General features: G+C 53.3%; 1 protein-coding gene across 1 annotated transcript in view; it reads left to right on the top strand.

The window, feature by feature from the left end:
- MAPK4 (mitogen-activated protein kinase 4) overlaps positions 1 to 20,939 on the top strand; it is a 141,325-nt gene that overhangs the window by 77,722 nt on the left and 42,664 nt on the right. The window contains exon 2 of the mRNA XM_032882496.1: positions 13,221 to 14,665. Coding sequence (XP_032738387.1) covers positions 14,120 to 14,665 — 546 coding nt within the window. The 5' untranslated portion in view covers positions 13,221 to 14,119. The remainder of the gene's footprint in view (positions 1 to 13,220; positions 14,666 to 20,939) is intronic.

The raw sequence follows: 20,939 nt of genomic DNA, 5'->3' as shown, positions 1-20,939 counted from the left end.
CAGGCCTTCTGAGGCGGGACCTCTTGAGTTGTCCCAAGACCACTGTCTGCCTACATTTGGGATTCTAATTTGCAATTTAGGTGGTTGAAACATACAGAACTAAAACCAGTTTACATCACTGCTTGGAAAAAGAGAATAACTCTGTCATTGGTAAAAGAAAGCATTGCTTTAAAATCAACCTTCTTCCCATCCAGAAGTTTCTCCCTGGAAGGTAGGGGTTCTGTCCCCTCCCACCGCCAGGGTGAGCAGTTGCCTCCCTGCGCTTACTCCAAGTGAGAGGGACCAGTGCTGAAGGGGGCCGCTCCTCCAGCCCACCTTGTCCGGATTCGGCCACCTGTTCTTACTACCCAGACTTTACCTCCCCCCCTCATGTTCTGGAGGGCAGCTCTGCCTACAGTGTAGCTGAAGTCCGCTGCCTTCCCTCTCCGTTGAGTCCCAGTTTGCCCTGGCCCCTTGACATTGTGGGGAAGGTGATACCTCTCAACTTGGCCCTCCTAGTGGGTGCCTTGGAGGCTGGGTCTGCATATGAGCCTGCTGGTGGCTGAGACCTTCTCCAAGCCAGGAGACCCATTGACTGCCCTCTCATTCCCAGCACATGAGAGCTCTGGGTCACAACAAGAAGACAGAGCCTGGTTTGTGCTATTTCTTTTTAAAACCCAATAAATCCTGAAGTTTGTTTATCTGCAGTGTGCAGGGGAAGGGGGCAGCAAAGGAACGTGGGAGTGCGTCACCGTCCAGCGCATTGCTGACCTCACACTCCTGCTGCGTTGGCCACAGTGCCAGCCCTGGTCGGTCCAGCTGACTGCACCGTGCAGGTAAAATCCAGTTCTCGGCCCAGGACTCCCTGTACCTGGGAGAGCTGTGGAGTTCTTGGCCGCCAACCAGCATGACATTTGTCCAGCTAATGCGTGGTGTTGTGTTGGTCATGCTGCCGCTGTTGTCAAGGTTCCTGCATTTTCCACGCTGAGGACTTTATTGATGTGTGTGTCTAAGGCTCCCAGGTGGTGAGGTGGGTCCGCGTGTACCAGGGGCTCACAGCAGCCGAACAATGGAGAAGGAAGGCAGGTGACTGCCTCTGGGAGTGGACATGGGGTCCCTCTTTCTTCCCTTTACTCCACTCCTTTCTCTCTCATTCCTCCTCCCTGACGTCCTTCTCTTTCTCTCTCCCTAGTTCTTCCTCTTCAAACCTGTTCCCCCAACTCAGGCCCACACCTTGCCTTGAAGCATCAGGGTTCCCAGTGCTCGGTTTCTCACAGATGCGTATGAGTATAAGGCGTCCGCATCCCCGTGATTGTTCACTGCCTTGGTTATATCGGAAGGGACAGAGGCATCTCTGACTCCTGGCCCTGGGGGCCCAGCTGTCCTCAGACTAAAATGAACCTGGAACTCTCCTCAGGACCACACACAGGCTTGCAGCTCCGGAGGCCAGGCACCGTGCTAGGCACCAGCCCAGCACGTCCTCAGTGGGGACACGGACCAATTCACAATCCCCTCCTCCTTCTACTCTGCAGGGTGGCCTGGCTCCCAGCTCTGCTCTCAGGGAAGGGGGAGGATTGCAGTTTGGAGAGCTGACAGCGGCTGCCACACGGTCCATATGTGACTTTTGTTTCCCTGATACACACTAATTATACTTAATTGGAGGAGGAAGAGCTGCTCCTTCCCAGCTTGCCATTCTTCGTTGTGTGGAGCTCTTTGTCAGCTGGGTCGGGATCCCCCCCTCACTCTTGGAAGAAGGATCTTGGCTGGAAAAACCTTCACAAGGTCATTCTGAGGCCCAAGACATGCCTGGAAGCACCTCTTCCCAAAATCTGCCGCTGGAGCACTCTGCGGGCCTCCCTGACTAACCGCTCAAGAGTCCTTTCCCATTTCTGGGCCTCCGTTTTCTTACGTGGCAGGGAAGGGAGTCTTGGTTCCTGCTGCGGTCAGTGTGGACTGAGCGGGCGCGGAGCCTCACCTTGAGGTGAGGATGGCCACCTTTATCCAGATGACGTGAAACGCAGCTAAGCATGCACATGCCAGCTGGTGGGAAGCCCGGTGGTGTCACCATCGGGGATCCCGTTCTTTTGCCTTGTTTAGGAGCCCTGGGAGGGGGAGGGGTGCATTCCTGAGTCCACCGCCCACCTCCCAGCCTCCTCCTCCTCTCCTGCCTCTGTTGCTTTCTTCTCCGTTCTTCCTCCTCTCCCCACCGGGCAGGTGGAGCCTCTGTCCCCTTCTCCAGGGAGCTGAAGGCTGATCACTGCCATCCTCCCCTTTTCATGTCCAGTGGGGTTGGATGACCTTCCGTGGGATCCTGGCCATTAAGACCCGAGAGGCTTATCCGCGTATGGAATCTCATTACAGGCTTGCAGGGGACTCACTCTTCCTCAGAAACCAGCGACTGTCGCTGGGGTCCCTCCTAAAGCAGGCAGCCAGCGGCACATGCTGCTTCTCCAGGAGGGCCCGTTCCTGCGATGGGATCTCGGTGGCAGGTGGTTCTGGCTCGGAGGGTCTGCTCACCTTGGAGGGAAGGAGGACTTCACCAGGAGAGCAGAAGGGAGGGCACTGGACACCTGGCAGCGGAGGTCAGGAAGTTAGAACAGAGTGGATGCTGTTGCCGTAATGAACTTGGTGAGGCACTTTGTGAGTGTCTCAGGCCGTTTGCGTTCTTCTACCAGAGACTGCGTGGCTCATAAATAACAGAACTTTATTTCTCGTGGTTATGGAGGCTGGAAGTCCAGGATCAGGCTGCCAGCGTGGTTGGGTTCTGATAAGGACCGCTGACGTCTCACTGTGTCCTCCCATGGTGGAAGGGACAAGAGAGATCTCTGGGGTTCCTTTCATAAGGGCCCTAATACCATTTGTGAAGGCTCCATCCTTATGATGTAATCACCTCCCGAAGACCCCGCCTCATAATACCATCCCACTGGGGATTAGGATTCCCACACCTGGATTGGTGGGGGTGGAGGGGTGGCGGGAGGATATATTCAGTCTACGTCTGTGATTCATTGTAGATCCATTGCTAGACACCCCATTCGGGGCTGGATGTCGCAGTGTGTGCTGGGTCATAGGAGAAGATAGGAGTAATTTAGCCTAAGGTTCCCTGCCACCTGCCTCTGACAAAAACCAAAACACCAAGACTTAAAACACATATGCATTAGCTGGTGGGCCAGTGTCTCTCCCCACGTGGAGGTCTCTCCCTCTTGGAAGAACGTGAAGGGACAAGCCTGAGGAATGAGAAAGGGTCACGTCTCAAACCCCCTGGAACCCAGCTAGTGTCCCTGTGGAAGTTAAGAAGTTACGACTTCCCTCCAGTATATGGTTTCTACTTTTGAAAGTGTGTTTGGCTCACTGGCCTCTGTTTGTCCTTATCCCCATGAGGACGTGGGGCAGTGGGGTTGTTCCCGCTTCACAGACTTGACACTCCTCCTGGATTGCTCGCAGGCAGCCGCGGGACTCGAACTCGGGTCCCGTGACTTTTCTCCTCGGCTGTGACAGCCTCGAGTGGTCCAGGGATTGTTGTGATCCCCTGAGCCGTCAAAATACGTCTTCTCCTGCTTGTGAACAGGGAGATGCAGTCGCCAGGAGAGGGAACTTTTTTCTGCTCTACGAATGATTTCTCTGTCCCCGTGAGCACAAGCCCTGGGAATGATTAGCCTCCATGGGACTAATAGGAGGTAGCGTGTGCGCACATTTGCTGGGTAGCGGGCCAGGGGACTGGGTGAGAAGTTAAAGAACTCTTGTCAGATTTAAAGGGACTGAATGCAGGATTCGAATCGGACAAGACGTGAAATCCTCCCGTCTGGTTGGCGTCTCTCAGGGGGAGGGAGGTGTGACTATTACAAATCTGCATTTATAAATGATGTGGAGCAAGGGAGGTCTCGGGGTGCCTTTGTGCTGCCCAAATGTTAGGATTCGTCACCGAGCCGGTTAGGAGTGGGGTACTGGGGCTGTGGCGATGCGGAGGATGGAGTCCCTGCCCTCACCGAGCTTCCGGGCAGACACAGAAGACAAGCAAAGCAGAAACAGAACAGGAGAAGAGTGACGTGAGGACAGAACCAGGGGACGCAGCCTGATAGGCTGGTCTGGGAGGGAAAGGAGCATCAGGAAAGGCTTTCTGGATGAAGGGACATTTAGACTTAGACCTACAGGATGAGTCAGAATTAGCCAGGGGAAGAGAGGGACAGAAGCTGGGCATTGGCGGTGAGAGGCCAGAGAGAGCCTCGTGGGCAGTGGATGCCTACAGGCTCTGCTCTGACAGCCAGCTCCAGGCGGTTGGCAGAGGCTCTCAGGGGAGCTGGTGTCCCTGGCTCATCAGGAAGGAGAAGGTGATCACCGATTGCCAGCAGCTGCCGTAGGCGCAAGGTGGGTTGATAGTAATATGTCTGATACCTGTTTGCCATTTCTGGTCTAAAAGCAACACAACTTAAATGCTGAATCCCGTAGCTACAAACCAGGGATCTTCCCCACACTGCCATGGGTGCCCCCTGCGGGCAGGGAGTAAGTAGTCCCACGTATGGGTCCGGAAGTTTGGTAGGAAAGGTGAGGTCTGAACAAGGACTTCCTCCGGAACCAGCAGCTTTGTGCTTTCCCTCGATGGCTTATTAAATCTTGCCTCACAGAGAGTAATCTCCAAAGTCAGGGAAGGCACAGTTCATCTATGGGCGTCATGCAGCAGGTGCTAAAGCAAATATGACAGAAATTAAAGATGCAGACGCCGCTTTTGAGACGCTTACCCCTGGCTGGGATGTCTGCCCTTTAGAACAGAGCAGGCCCCAAATGGGGGCCTCACCTTATTTAGCCACTGAAATCATAACTGCCCTGATTTAGATTTTGAAAGAAGTCTTCAGCTATCCCAGATTTCTTTCCTTAAAAAAATTAAAAAAAAAAAAAAAAAAGAACAACTAAGAAGTTTCCCCTTGCATGGACAAAGGTCGAGTGAAGGAGTTGTCTAAACCCAGAAGGATTCATTGGTGGCACAGACACGTGTGATCCATCCTGAAGTCAGACTCCCAGCCTCCACAGCCACGGCCGCCCCCCTGGGGACCAGCACCCACACTTCACATGTGGGGACTCAACCCTGTCCCCCTCTCCAGCTTTGCACTGATGTGGGCGTGGCGCTCCAGTGAGGCTGCGGGAATTCTCTCAGTGCCGCTGGGAGGCCTGCGAAGTCTTTGTTCTGCTTGGCTGCTTATGTAATTTTCAAGAGAAAAGGCAGAGCAAAGACCAAACTGCACGCTCCTGCACGTTGCACTTGGGGGAGGAGGTGACAACCCCAAGGTCTGACGTTCCCTCTGCTAACTTTTCTCTTCCTGCCCTCAGTAGCTCTCCTCTTGCTTCCTCTCAGAGAGAGGAAGACAAAACAGGTTCCCCTCCTGTTTCTTACTCCTCGTCCCCCCGCCCCCGCCCCGTGTGTTCTCAAAGAAACCTTATAAGGGAAGCAAGCCATGGTGGGTGGCATCACCGCCTCCAGGAACATTCAGACCTTTGCACACCCCAGGGGAGGATGCTCACCGGGGCCTGCTCCCCTGCCTGAGATGTATTTATAGGGATGTGTTTGGCTTGGCTGGTGGCTGTCCTGCTGGCTGGTGTGCAGAGGGACGTCCCAGGCAGGCCCTCGGTCGGCAGTGGTGCTGGTCACGGGAGAGGCACGGGATAGGAAATGTGGCCTGAGTTGGCATCGCTGGCCAACATTTGCAGCAGCTGTCTGCTCGTGCACCTGGGCTTCCACAGCAAGGAGAGGCCTCCTATCCTTCCAGCACGGCAGCTCACTTCGCATAAACTCCCCCAGCTGCCTCACCTCCCGGCTGGAGGGCGGCTGGAGGGCATGGGACTTCATTTCGAAGCCCGGAAGGCCAGGAAGAGCTGTTTCTCCCAAGTCCTGGAGCATCGCTGCTGTTGCCGCTGGGGTAAGACCCATCTGAGCTCAGAATCAGAGATAACACAGTGCTAACTGCCTCAGGACCGGCCCTTCCTTCCTTGGCGAGGAAGTGCCTTCCAGTCACTATGCTCTTTTGGGGTCCCTGTGACATCCTGCTTGAACCCCCACCTTTACCTCCTGCTCTCCCTGGAGGGATTCCAAAAGCTTTCTGATCTGGGCTTCAGGGACCCATTTTCGATTTCTCTTCCCATTCGGGTTATATTTGGTCATAACCAAACTCTTCCTGCAAGCATGTAGGCTTTCCTGTGTCATTGGGTATCAATTTCTTGAGTCCCTACTCTATGTGGGACCCAGGACGAGACACTAGGGCTCTATCAGTGAAACAAGAGAGGTGACGTGTCGTCCCCCCTCCACCCCCCGCCCAACCCCAGGCTCTGTCGGGCCCTGGAATAATGATGAAATCCGAGCCAGGTAAGACCCAGGACCCCTGGCCCAAGAATTCTCAAAGTCAGAGGCCAGCGTTGCATCTTCTCTGTCTTGGAAACGTCAAGAGCTGCAGATCTCCAAGTCCCTTCTGAGGCATCAGTGGTTTGTCACTGTAGAACAACATCTGAAAATTCAGGCCCTTGAGCAGCATTTATTGTCACATGGTTTCTGTGGTCAGGACACTGGGCATAGCTTAGTGGGTGCTTGTGACATTAAATCTCTTGTGAGAATTCATCAGGCTGTGGCCAGGGCTTTTTTTTTCTTCTCACGGCTCACCTCAGGGAAGGTCTGCTTCTAAGATTGCCTCTGTGGTGGCCAGGGGGCGTCCGAAGGCCTCCTTGCAAGAACTCATGCGGAGGGCGCCTGGGTGGCTCAGTCGGTTAAGCGTCTGCCTTTTGGCTCAGGTCACGATCCCAGGGTCCCCGGATCGAGTCCCACTTTGAGCTCCCTGCTCTGTAGGGAGTCTGCTTCTCCCTCTGCCCCTCCTTCTACGCATTCTCTTACTCTCTCTCTCACATAAGTAAATAAAATCTTAAAGAAAAGGAAAAAGAACTCAGTAGATGACCCCCTAGGGCTGCCTCCCCTGGCTTTCCTGAGAGTGATCACCCACAAGGAAAGCCATGGCCTCTTTATAACCTCATCGGAGAGCGGACATCTCATTACTTCTGCCTCACTGTTCCTTAGAAGACGGTCAGGAAGTCCAGCACGCTCTTACGAGGAGGGGATTACACAGTGCCTGAAGCCAGGAGGCGGGGGTCGTTGGGGGCCGTCTCAGAACCTGCCGTCCACAGCCTCTGCGCCCCGCTGGGACTGGTCCGTCCTCCGTCTGCCGCGTCCTAACTCCCACACCTGCTGGGGTCTCTTCGTTGTTTCTGTAATTGTTACTGCTCTGGTTCCTCTTTCTCAGTAGGACCACAAGCTCCTGGAAGTCAGGAGCCCTGCGCTCTGCACCTCTTCCTCTCCCGCCCCCATCAACCATGTACCTGGCAAGTTACTTTCACATCATGTCGCCTTCAAATAAAAGGGGGAAAAGGCGGTGAAAATGTCTTAGACAGAAATAGAGCTTAGCAGCCTCACGGGGCGAGAAAGCTGGAGGTAGGCATTTCCAGGTTTGGCTCGGCCACTCAGCAATGACAGCAGCCCCCCCCCCCCCCCCCTGCCAGCTCTCCTGTGCTGGCCTTTGTCCCCAGGCTTGTCCCTGTGTGGCTTCAAAGTGATTGCAGTAGCACCAACAGCACTTTCTCTCCCACAGCCGTCCAGGGACAGAATGGTTTCTAATTGGGAAGGAAGCCTTTTCCTGAGCACCATCCCCTGCAGCGGGATTTCCTTTAAGACTTACCATCCTAAACGGGATCATATAACCAGCCCGTAAGCCAGTGGCTACCAAGGAGGGGCTGCGTTACCGCGCCTTTCACTCAAGGCCCTCAACAGGGCTGGTGTGGGATATCCCCTTGCCTTACGGGGTTTTGGAAATGTGTGAGGCTGTCACAGGAACCAGAAATGCTATTGACATTTAGTAAGTAGAGGCCAGGGTTCCTGAGCTGTTGACAACAGCGCGCCGTACAGCTGAGTAAAACAAGTAACTCTTCTCCAGTTCTAGAAACGGCTGCTTTAGACCAGTGGTTCTCCGCTGGGAGCGTTGGGGTGCCTCCTCCACCAGCGATCGGTCTCAATGTTTAAAGACCTTTTGGTTGTCACAACTCAGGGGTGCTCTGGCATGTAGGGCACTGCCAAAATCCCAGAGTGCATAGGTCAGCTCCCCAGCTGAGAATGACCAAGCTCACGGTGTCCGACACGTCGAGGCTGAGAAACCCTGGGTCGGAACCTTCATGGGTCATCCCTGGTCGGGCTCAGCTGCTTGATGGCTCACCCAGACCTGTTTTTGTTCACCCGGAGGAAGTGGGAATGGTTCCTGGTTGATGGCCCGTGTCAGCACCAGGACCTTGTGAGATCAGGGAGCTGGGAGAACACTCAGCTCCATTCACGCCTGGGATGGCCGGTCTCTGCAGCCCAGGCTCTGGTGTACCTGAGGCTTACGTGAGAGAAGAGGTCAAGAACTGGTTGGGAGGGAGTGTGATGGTTGTTTAAGCTTGCAGTTTTTTGTTTTGGTTTTGGTTTTTTTCTTAACTCTTAATCTCATTTTAATGTTCTGCTTCTCAGTTTCTGTTTCCATAAAGTGGGCAGGGAATCATGGTCTCCACACTGGGGCTGCTTTCCTTTGGGAAGTACCACAGGTGCGCCTGTCCCCCAATTTTCCCCTCCTTGGGCCTTGGAAGTCACATGGGCCCCAGGTGGTTCATGGTGAGGGTCACTCACTTGGGCTAAGATCACATGTTAAGAATGCTGAGAGGTCACCTCTGGAGACGTCGACTGCTAGTGGGGTGACTTTGGGCAAGTCACTTCCCTCTGGGGTCTTCATGGGAGCATGACACAAATCGAAATCCTCAGGCGCAGCTCCTGGCCCATGGTGACCTCTCAGTCTGGGCGGCTACCCTGTCTTCATCACCTCACCTTCTCTGCCTCTCCAGATAGCCTCTGGTAAAGGCCAGCTGAGTAGGAGTGGGGCGGTCAGCAGTACCCGAGAATCACAGAGACAGAGGGTAGCCTGTGGGCCCTGAGGCCAGGAAACCTGCAGAGGAGCTCAACTCGGCCCAGGGTAGCTCCCTGGGAGGGCAGGCAGGCCTGGGGTTGGGCTACCGTGAGAGGCAGCTGGAGGACTGAGGCCAGAAGGAAGGAGACCGTGCACGGGGAGCGGGAAAGGTCTGAGTCATAGCACACTTCAGTTCCACCTCGGGAACAAGCTAGAGAGTGTTCCTACACCATCTAGAACAGGGGCGACGAACTGAAGCCTCCTCACCAAATTCAGTCTCCCACCTCTTTTTGTAAATAAACATCTTTTAAATGCAGCCATGCCCTTTTGGGTATTATCTGTGTCTGCTTTTGTGCTGGAAAGCAAGGCTGGAGTAGCTGCAACATGGAAGGTCTGTCCTGCAAAGCCTTAGGTGTTTATCCTCTTGCCCTTTACAGAAAAAATTTGCTGATCTCTGGTCTAGAGGACTTCGTTCACATGGGCTATAGTGATTAGGGTCACGAACCTTAGAGTCAGACAGACTTGACTCTAACGTGAATGGTGCCACCTAGAATTTTTGCAGTGCACAGCCTGTTCAACTGTAAACATTAACCTTGCCTGAAAAGGATTTCCTGCAAGTTTTTGGGTGCTCAGCAGAGAAAAGAAAGCTCTGTCTGTGAAATATCAGCACCTCATTGGGGGCCATCCATCGTTCCTGCTGAAAGTTGATGGTAGCATGAGGCTTGGGAGGATCTGAACAGGCAGAATGGAGTCTAAATTTAGACTTTCCAAAGCCGCTTTGTAAACCAGATCCCCAGGAAACCCAGCAAGGGACAGTTGGCACACACCATCTCGTCTCTGGTTTGCCTCCACATGTTAGAAGGCTGGATGCATAAGAGGATAATTAATTGGCCTCAGATAAGGTATTGCAGGAGAGTCCAGGAGAAATCAGTGGAGAGATGAAGCTCCGTTGCTAGCTCCATCCAGTCCTGGGGATAGATACTACTACTCCTGAAATTTATGACGACATTCACCATGAATCACCGGAGGCCGGGCTGCCCTTGCAGGAGTTACACGTGTGCTTGCTCATTGTCATTCGAGCACAGCTGAACCCATGACCTTTCCTTCCTTCAAGGTGAATGCCAACTCCCTGGTTGGAAGTCACACCTGATTCAGAGCAGCTCTGAGCCACCAAATTCAAACGGAGAATGGCAGTGCTTTGCCCTAAGAAGTTGCCAGAATCACTCCTCTGCCCAGGTGGGCACATCTCCAGATGCTGGGTCTGCCCCTCTCCAGGACCCGTGGGCCCACGCCCCCTGGTGTGTCACACAAACAATGAACCACTAATCCAACACGTCTTAGGGACTCCGTGTTTTGTAATCAGCCCACCTGTGGAGAAAGGCAGAAGGTTTACCCGGGAAATTATAGAGGAATTCTAGAAACTGAGAAAGTAAAGAGGACTGAGAAGGGATGAGTAACAGTAAACTCACACGGGAACAGAGAAACGGCCAGTCAAGGGCTGCCTGCTTAGTGCTGGAATTCCGGAGCAGAAGGAGCTCCCAAGAGGGTGGCAGTGTATCTGGGTAGTTGGGGCTTGTCGTGAGAAGAACCTTCTGGAGCAAGTTGTATTGAGGCAGCAGACACAGGGAGGGCAGGCTGACCATGCAGGAAATGTGGGCATGACCACTTTGTAGACATAATGGACGGATGTTCTCAGACACTCCCAAGCCGCAGTCATTGTCCAAGGGCAGCTTTGTGCCGGAACCCGTGGAGCTTGAAGTCTAGCTGGGAGATGGTCGTGGATAAAAAGCTACCTAGCAGCCCAGATTCATGTGTAGTAAATGTCACAGACAGCATACGCACAAACACTGCAGGAGTGGAGAACAGGGAGAATGTCACCGGGGACACTCCAGGAATGGGAACTCTGGAGTGGAAGTGAGATGCCATCTGGATTCTGAGTGATGGGTGGGATTTCAGCAAGTGGGGAGGAAGCAGGAGGACATTTCGGGAACCGGGAAGGTGCAGGCAAAGAAGGAAGGCAGGAATTGAAAGAGTGTACTTAGAGGCCCATGAGAAAGGCCGAGTGGCTGGAAGCAAGTCTTCCCAAGGGGACACGGTCCTTGCCCGCTGGAGCTGATAGCTCATCAGGGAGACCACTGGCACACACGCACACACACGTGTGCACACATGTGTGCCCACACGCGCCCAGGGTAGGTGGTCCCTGCCCCATGTGAGAGGAAGAGGAAAGAGTTTTAAAAATAAATAAAGCACCTCTTAATTAATCACAGATTATCTGCATTGCAGCTGATCTGGAACAAATCCTGCTCTCATTTGCTGGTGATGTCATCCCCTCCCTGCTTAGGTGCTCAGTCCTGTCTGTTTACAACCCAGTGGGAGCTGGCAAGGGAAGAAGGCTTAAGCATCTCTTCTCATAAAGCAAAATATGTAATTGCCTGTTTGCTGTGCCCTTGGGAACTGGACCAGGCATATGGATAGAGAGTGAAAGCCGCTCCACTTTGGTTTCTGTTACCAAATGCACAGGGAGAGAGGAAAACAGAAGGCGGGACTGGGGTGATTCTTTGGTTCCCTTGAATTAGGTATCCAGGTGGACATTACTGCATGGGCCGCAGAATATGGCACAGAGGGTGGTCCCAGCACTGTCCATAACTGGCAAGGAATCCTCAGAGTGAATGGTAGTCATTTCTCGATTCATCAAATGTTTATGAACCTGTTTATGCTAGAAGCACTGAGCTAGCCTCCTCTGAACCTCAGTGCTCTCAAAGTCCCAAAGTGAGGACTTGGACCAGAATTATGGTCTCGCAGTGAACGTGCTGGCATTTGGGGGTTCGTGTCAGTTACTCACTGACAGAACTGCTTGGCAGGATGGTTAGCCAATCTGGCCCTGCCTCTCCAAGGCCAGTAGTGACTCCTAGTCGAATTAACCAGACAGGGCAGCACCATCCCTGGTTAAGGACCACTAGACTTGTTTGCTGTGATTGTTTCCTAGTCTGAAATTTCTCTAAGACCAAAGTTATTTTGCTGCTGGGACCAGTAAAAACATGCAGAGTAGAATCATTGAAGATCTTGACAAAACATTAGAATAGTACGTCCATCTTACTCAAGTACAAGGGAATTTTTAGCAAAGTTGTCAATAGCTAACATCTGCTGAGCATTTACTATGTACCAGACCCTTGGCAAATCTGTCATAAGTCTTCAGAGGGGATCTGGTTATTTACTATTTCAGATCATCTGTGTCTCCTGATTTGCCCCCTTAATTTCAGACATTGAGCTAACTGTTGTTTTGCCTCACTTACCATTTGCAGAGTTGTGCAAAATTCAGATATGAAAGCATCCCTATAGAGGATCCAACGGGGTGATGAGAACTAAGAAATAGCTCTGAAATTCACTCCTTTGTGCAGCATACAGTATTTGTTCTCTGAATGTCTGTGGACTTAATAAATTGTAAAACCTGCCACTCCCTTAAGAGCTATGACATTGCCTTTACTCCAGAGATCTGATTTTACATTGTTTGTTTTGCAGTTTTCCTCCCCCTTAGGTCCTGTGCCTGTAATTTGAGTCAGCAGCCACCAGGGGGCAGTCAGGATAGGATTTGAGCCATTGCTTTGCAGAGAGCTACATCCTCATCATCAAAGAGAACACAGTTCACCATGCCGGTCCTGGTGTCTTGCTAATTCTGTTCCCTTCTTTGCTGGGCAGAGAGTCCCTTTTACAGCGTGGTAATAAAGTTCTCTTACTTGGTGTGTGTGCTTAAGCTGCCTCTTTGGAAAGCAAGAGATACACATGTAATTAAACATCAGCACCTGGCAAATTCTCTCAAAATATCCAGAGACATTTGCGAAAGGGAGAAGCAAAGGGGCCAAGCAGAAACACAAAATTATCACTCCTTTATTTTCTGTCTGCAGCACGTTACTTTTTACTCTCAACCTTCCCAGCTAGTACTGAGGTATGCGTTTAGAGAGCATCACAAGTTAATTTCTCAAAAGTCAGAGCTGATCATTCCCACCCACGATTTGGGTGTGTGAACCTCTGGGGGGCAGGCATTTACATCAAAGGCACACCATTTGACGATCTTATCAAATCAATCCATCTTCTCTCCCTTCCAGGGGAGCGCTGTGCACAGCAGGAGGGGCGGCTGGGCAGCGCAGAGCCTGGAATCCCCTGAGCAAGCAGTGTTTCAGCTGGCTGGACAGATCAAATAACACTTGGGCTGGTTAACAAAGGACACGCAAGTGGGAAGGTGTTGGAGGCTGGAGTGTGGAAATTTACCCAACGTTATTTCTTTGACAGGAAAGGAGACATGGTCTGAAAGATGCCGCGTTCCTGCAGCCTGTCCGAGTCCAGCAGCACAGTCTCGTGCAAGGTGGTGTGGAGGAAGGGGTGACCAAGGACACAGCCCCGTCGGAGGCCTCTGGAGGATCCTGGCGTGGCAGTTGAGTGCCCCTCGGCTTTGGGACTTCCGGGGTAACTTGGTGTAGAGCTCGAGAAAGGTGGTTGGGTTTCTCCGGCTTTCTTCGCCAGTGCCCACCAGCCTGATTTGGGTCGCAGCATCTAAGGGGAGCTGCTAGAAAGGGGAGCCGGCAGAAGTAGAAAGAAGCCCCTGGAGGCCTCCAGAATCCATTGCTGGGATCCCTTCATCCTGCTTGGGACGCAGAGAAGAGCTACCAGGCTGCTGGACGCTGTGATAAAACCGAGCTTTGGGCCATCAGAAGTCCAGGAGCTCAGCCCAGCCACAGCTCTGCATTTCAGCCAGAAGGAACGTCTTTTTTAACACAAGATTCAAAGAGGAGAGTTTCTGGATCTTTTACCTTGAGGCTCATTACGGTAGGAAACATCACAGTCACATAGATCACGAGACTGGTTTTTCTCTCCAAGATGCTACATTTGAAGAAAGCATGAGCCATTCTAAATTTCGAGGAGAGTTCAGAGTACCGAGGAGTTGGTGGACAGCCCTCCTGATGCGGGTCAAGAAAGTAGTCTGAGCCTTCGCCTTCCGCAGCTCAGCAAGCATGGACAGATGCCACTCCTATCTCCAGAGGGCTGGTGGCAGTGACATCACCACGAGAAAAAGCAACCCTCAGCTCTGGGACTCGACAGAATGAGGTGTGCGGGGAAAGCTGCTCCCTGGGGCTTGGCCAACGTTGACCGCCCCTCCATCGCCTGGGCGGACCCTGACCACTGAGCCGACAATGGCTGAGAAGGGGGACTGCATTGCCAGTGTCTATGGGTATGACCTTGGTGGGCGATTTGTTGACTTCCAGCCCCTGGGCTTTGGCGTCAACGGTCTGGTGCTGTCGGCTGTGGACAGCAGGGCCTGCCGGAAGGTGGCGGTCAAGAAGATCGTCCTGAGCGACGCCCGCAGCATGAAGCACGCCCTCCGGGAGATCAAGATCATCCGTCGCCTGGACCATGACAACATCGTGAAGGTGTACGAGGTGCTGGGGCCCAAGGGCACCGACCTGCAGGGCGAGCTGTTCAAGTTCAGCGTGGCCTACATCGTCCAGGAGCACATGGAGACGGACCTGGCGCGCCTGCTGGAGCAGGGCACGCTGACGGAGGAGCACGCGAAGCTGTTCATGTACCAGCTGCTCCGAGGGCTCAAGTACATCCACTCGGCCAACGTGCTGCACAGGGACCTGAAGCCTGCCAACATCTTCATCAGCACAGAGGACCTCGTGCTCAAGATCGGGGACTTCGGGTTGGCAAGGATCGTTGACCAGCATTATTCACACAAGGTATGGCTGGCTGGAATGGCTGGTGGGGTGGTTCCCAGAACCCTCCAGGATGCTCACGGTCACTCAGGAGGGTATTCCCAGCTTCGCTGAAGCCAGGGGGCTGGGGTCCGTACCTGGGGGAGGCTGGAGGGTGCCAGAAAGACCACTGGCCTCACAAGCAGCAGCTGGCTGGGCAGGGGGTGGGAGCGGTGACCTGGCTCTTAGGCTTGGCTCTACACTGTGGCCATGACCCAGAATTCCTAGCTGCGCAAGAGGGGGTTAGAGAAGGTGATCTCGAAGATGCCTTCCAGCTCTAAACTCTATGACTTTAAGACTGTGGTTGGTGAATTTGCCTCTAGCATCCTCTAATCTCTGCCATCCGCCTAATACCCCCTCTCCCTGCTGTCTGTTCAGGGCTCCCCGTGAGGCTCCCCAGCACACCAGCCTTATGCTCTGGTTCAGCTTGCCTCCTACCCCTACTCTGTGTCCCATTCTCTCTATCCACGGACAGGCGGCACGAACAGTAAATCTGGTAAACTCATCCTCAGCGTACGCTATCTAGCTAATGGCTCAGCTCTCCCAGGTCCCACGGTGCTCTGGCTTCTCACTGTCATACTAACACTAGAGGTGTCTGGACAGGCCTGAGACCCCCTGGTCAGAGATAAATGCTCTTCCAGCTGCAGAGATCAGAGCTGACCCAGCCACACTGATGGACATGTGGATACTCGTTGTTAAGACCCCCAGCCTCTTCTTAACTAACCCACTTCTCCCTTCAGGAACTGGGAATCCTTGGAAGTTCTATTCCCCCACCCCTGGTTCCTGCAAATTTAGGGGAGTCTCTGAGCCCCTCAGCCCGAGCACATATCACCAGGCATCCCTCAACAGAGCTGTGGAGTGGGTGTGATTTCCAGCCTTCTGCCAAAACCTTTGAACCATGAATTTTTATTAGAATGAAAACATTCCCTAGGAAGTAGGTCAGCCAAAGTGGCCGAGGTAGGTCATGAAAGGGGAGGGTGGCTCTGACCTTGAACATGCTTCAGTTTCTCTCTAAGGCCCCATTCTTCTGCTCTCCCTTGCTACCTTATTTGCCACAGCCAGAAGGGCACAGACTCATAGAAAGGCACTGACCTGCATGGGGTAGCTACAGTGAGAGGGTATCCGGGGGAGGGGGAGGCAGGGCTCCCTGTCCCACCCTCACTGGCTAGAACTTGGGGTCCAGCCCAGATTTCAGACCCCAGATCAGCCCAGCTGGTTCGAGCTCCTTAGTGCCACCTTAACCAAGAGCTTGCCCCCATCCCCCCTTCCTGCGGCTAGGCCATCTGTCAACACTGACAGTTGACTTTGTAGGCAAAGCATATCCATGGTAAAAAAACAACAACAACCATAATAATAACAATGCCCTTCTGTCTTCCTAATACCCTTCGCTTTCTTCTAAGAAGCAATGACTCGAAACAATCAAACTGAAGGTTTTAACCCGAATCAATTCTTATTTGGTGAAAGGACCAAGCATCCATGACACTCATTTCTGGGATGCACAAAACCACTTTCTGAATTGCAATAAACCAGTACCTTTGGGAGTAAGAACAGGACCTCCCTTGATGAAAGGGTCTGATTAAGTGACGTGTTCTGGGGAGAGTGCTCCGAACAGCACGCGGGAGACTGTCTCTAAAGTCAGGAAAGGTGTTGGGGTGAAGATCGGCTGCCATAACAATTCTTAGAAAGTGCGTAGTGTGAGGAGGTGAGGAGGCAGGGGTCCAGGCTCCCTTCTGGCAGTGCTAACCGGGGATGTGGACAGTCACTTGCCCTCTGGGAGCCCTGGTTTCCCCATCTTTGACAGGGACGAGAGTAGATGCCATCTGCCCCGCTGGCTTGTGGTTACAAGTCAACATGGAGCATGAATGTAAAGCCCCACTGGAGGCAGTAAGGAGCCCGTCCGTTTATGCAAGGAGTGTTTGCTGAGCACCCCGGACCCTGGCCCTGGTTCCCTGGCTGGCAACTGTAAGTGGCTGCGTTTCTGTCCCTTGGGGCTGGAAGACACCTCTCTGGTTGGGACTTTCATGTTCCTGATGCCGAAGAATTTAGGTGTGACATATCTTCTTAGAGTGTCTTCAATAAAATTATCTGTGGGAGTTAAAAAAAAAAAATCACTGGAGCCCGATGTGAGCCCAGTGGGTGTTTGCGTGAGCCCTGCCTTTGGCAGGTGTCCCCCACACCCTTTCGCACCCCTTCTCCCTCATGTACTTTCGGCCTCCCTCGTTACCTCCTCATTCTAAGCCGAGTGATGACAAAAACTTTATATTTGGTGCTTTCATTGACCCAGTGTGCATTTAAATCAGCTCTCATTTAGTTCTCATAAAGCTGCGAGGCACTTAGGGCAAATGGTCCGTCTGAAATCGGAGAGAACCGGCTGTCTTGAGATGATTCGGCTGACTGTGGCGGGAGGGGTTCTAGAACTGGGGCCTTCTCGCATCCTAAGGCATGGTCCCTCTAGGTTCTATCTTGTTTTGGAAGGCCAACTGGTCCCCAGTTGAAATTAGCCTTCCCTTCTTCTGAAGCTCCCTGTTGGTTCTTACCCAACCCATAACCTGGACCTTCTAGCATCTCCCATTCTCTCCTCTGTCCCGTGGGTATTTGCGTGTGCCTCTTCTCTGCTCCCGGAGGCTGAGAGCCCCTTGGTTCTTGAGGGCATGTCGTGTGCACCTTATCTCCCCCATGGAGTCTGATCACTGTGCCTGAGACTTGGCCCAGTGGATCTCTTGACCATCTTGAACAGGTGGGAGAACAGTCACTTACCAGCACATCATGGGTGGGAAGCTAGTTGGGTCCACGGATTGCATGTGTGTAGAGGGTTTTGAGTCTCAGAAAGAGAGCAGGCCCATAATTTCTCCAGCCAGGGGCTTGGCGGGGGTCAGACGTGTGCATCTGCTCTTCCCTGTGTGTGTGGCGGAGGGTGTCCGCCTGGGAGCTGCTCTGAACCTGAGCCTTCCTCAAGTCTTATGGCTCCTGCATTCGCCTCGAAGAAGGTGGTGCTCACCTGGGCAGCAGCCAGCGCCTAGGTGTGGATTATAAAAGGGTACTCCTTTTTTTTCATGCTGATTCAGCCCAGGGCCAGGGCCAGACTTTGTGACCTGACTGGTGGCTGGACTTGGCCCGTTGGCTGAGCACCACCCACCCAGTTTCCCAGTCCTCACTGTGACTCCCTCCTGGGTGGATAGTGAGTCTCCTTCGCTTCCACATCTGCTCATCTAGCACGGGGCCTGCCATCCAAGGTCGTGTCCACTGAGTTCACCTGGTGAAAGGAGGTGCCGAAGGAAATGGCCTTCTCTTCTCCAGTGAGCAGCTGGCTTCCCTGAGACTTGAAGACACAGTCCGAGAGCATTCTGGGTCTCCCTTACCATCCCTCCCTTGGGGGCCTTGGTCTTTGCCAGGTCCAGAAGGCAACTGGAGTTCCCAGTTAGCCCACACTGTCAGGGTGATTGCAGTGGGTGGCAGTGGAGTGCTCTAATGGCCGCCTCAACAGCTTAGGGGGCACTTGTCTCTCTGAGTCAGTTACTCACCTTACTGACGTCAGGCCAGTCCTGCTCTTTGAGCAGCTCGTTCCTGAGTAGATCTATCAGAAGGCCTCACCATCACCTTGGCCATAATTTCACAGGTGACAAAACCAGAGCCTAGGAAAGAGACCCCCCACTCAGGATCTCACAACGTGTGGTCAGCACACATGGTTCGACCCCATGCCCACTGGTTTTTCTGTGCCTCTTTTCTCAGCGGTCTTCTGTCAAACAGTCACTGTTCCCATTCTGGTGATTTCCCAGGATTCTTGATGGAGTCACGTGGAGGATGTCAAAGTGTGTTCAGATGTCCGAAGGGCGAAGTCACTAACAGAACTGTTTGCCCAGTAGACACCCTGATGATACCATGTGGACATTCAAGTCTCAGTTCCTTCTCTACTGATCTACAGAACCAGCTCCTGACGGGGCAAGAGGGGAGTCACGAGGCCCCACCTGACAGCTGGCTTCCCAGCCTCTGCTCCTGCGATGAAGCCCTCCCCACCCACCTCCTCAGCCAGCCCGCTAAGGAGTTCCTTGTTGTCTGTGTCAAGAGGCTGCTGAAGGGTCAGAGCAAGTTTATTTTGAATTTATCCTGTTAGGAAGCAGAGGGTCTCCAAAGAGGCAAAAAAGAAATGTTGTTAAGACTCGGCTGAGTCCTGTGCAAATTCTACGTGGTGTCAGGAGCCCCCAAGAGCCCACAGCACGCTGACAGCCAGATCAGCTGTGTGAACTCACTCTCCTTCTGGAGGGGCCGCCGTGGCTGAGGGAGGAGCCCCCCATCCTCGCCTGGGCTGCCGGGGCGCTGCTAGCAGCCTCGCCTTTCCTCTGGGGGCCGCAGGCAGAAGACACCAGGAAAGAAAGCCAGAGTCAGAGGCCCAGCAGCGGCTGCACAGCCCACGGCACTTGTGCATTGGTGGATCAGTTGAGAAGATCTGAGTTTGTTCAGCCGGCCTGTCTTTGGGCCCTTGACCCCTTTCTGTTCCAGAGCCCTATGTCTTCATACCTCACTCCCTATCAGAGTGCGTTCACACTATAGCTACCGATCTCCTGAAGATGCCTTAGAAATTGGTGCCGGACCAGAACATCGACTTTGTCCCTGGGGCTAGTTAGAGGTGCAGGGTCTCTGGTTCCGTCTCAGGCCGACCCTTATCGGAAACTCAGGGTGGGGCCCAGCAAGCTGGGTAGTAACAAGCCTCCCGGTGAGTCTGATGCTGGTTCACTTTCAGGAACCACTGATCTGGGGCACCTGGGTGGTTAAAGCCTCTGCCTTCCGCTCAGGTCATGATCCCCGGGTCCTGGGATCGAGCCCTGCATCAGGCTCTCTGCTCAGCAGGGAGCCTTCCTCCCCCTCTCTTCCTCTCTGCCTGCCTCTCTGCCTACTTGTGATGTCTGTCAAATAAGTAACACGGCCAGCTTCCGAAGGCTGTGCATGGAGCTTCGGTCGGCAGTGTCCACACTGGTTTAACCGTGTTGATCAACCCCACCTCCTCCTCTCCAGGCCACTGCCTTCTGACAGCTTCTCATCTTTCTAGGCCGATATAAGCTCCTCCTGTCTGCCTGGGCAGACACACAGCCCAGATTCCCTTAAAACGGAACCTTTGAGGAGGAATGCTCATTCCTGGGCCTGAAGTAGGGTCTTTGCCCCTGATCAAGAGAGTGGCCTTTTGGAGTTCTGTGGGCTTGTGTTTTGAATGATCTCCGTCTTGGAGATGCGGGGAAAGGAGCAGCTCCCTACATGCAGGGAGGGAGGAGTAGCATCCCTCCCAGGGATCCCGGAATAGGACCGGGGTCTACGGTGCCAGCACTGGGAGAGGCCCAGCCAGAGCCGGAGGCCAGCGTTTCATGAGAAAATGGGCTCGTGGAAGGACAACTTGCTGAAGGCCCAGCTAGAAGTTCTTAAGCTGCTAAGCATGTTATTCCAAATCAGTGGAGCTGAAAAGATTTATTTAAAAGGCTATGAAATATCCCTTTTTAAAAGGGAAAAACATGACCTAGGGGATTAGAACAGAGGTTGTACTAGAGAGTCAAGTGTCCCTGAATACTCAGGCCCACTGGAGAGCTAATTTCGTTGGCTCTCAGAGCCTCCCTGCCCTTTCCCACGGCAGCCCTACCCCCAGGAGCAGGGCCTCCATGGTGTCCCTGGGCCTCCTGGGGTCCTCTCCTGCACCCTCCCTGAACATCACCCCCTGGCCTCCCTCCCTGGGAAGCAACCAGGGGCCATAGGAAAAATCTTTAGCATGGCCCGTGTACTGCCCATCAGAAAGGCAGCCAGCCAGAGACCCAAGGTAGGGTCCTGGAGGGGCCCTGCTGGCCAGGAATTGACCATTTATTGCTAGATCCTAGAGAGATCGAGGAGCATCTGGGGATGAGGCCAAGGTGATGAGTGACGGAATTAGGGGCTTGGAGCAATGCCTGTTTACAGCATTTCAGGATTCTACTGCTGGCTTCACCGCCCCAGGGTATCGCTGCCTTGCTTGCTGCCTTCCTCTTCATCTTAGGAAACAAAGCTCACCTTTTCTCCTGTGCCTGCCGGTCTGCCTCTTGGGAGGGGACGGTGAGCTGTTGATTAAAAGCATAAAAGGGGGAAAAAAAAAAAAAGCATAAAGGGATCAGGAGCTTCCTCCTTATTTTCAACACCAGCCTCCTTACTCACCTGGCGCTCACCCAGAGGAAGTCAGTGTCCCACCAGCCTACTGGAGAGGGGCTCAAATTTCATGTAGTAGGTTTGCTGCTGACAACTTGGCAAA

This window comes from Lontra canadensis, unplaced genomic scaffold (assembly GCF_010015895.1).
Source record: "Lontra canadensis isolate GAN:19392208 unplaced genomic scaffold, GSC_riverotter_1.0 scaffold82, whole genome shotgun sequence".
In the NCBI taxonomy this organism is placed as follows: domain Eukaryota; kingdom Metazoa; phylum Chordata; class Mammalia; order Carnivora; family Mustelidae; genus Lontra; species Lontra canadensis.
This window is presented reverse-complemented; position numbering and strand designations above follow the sequence as displayed.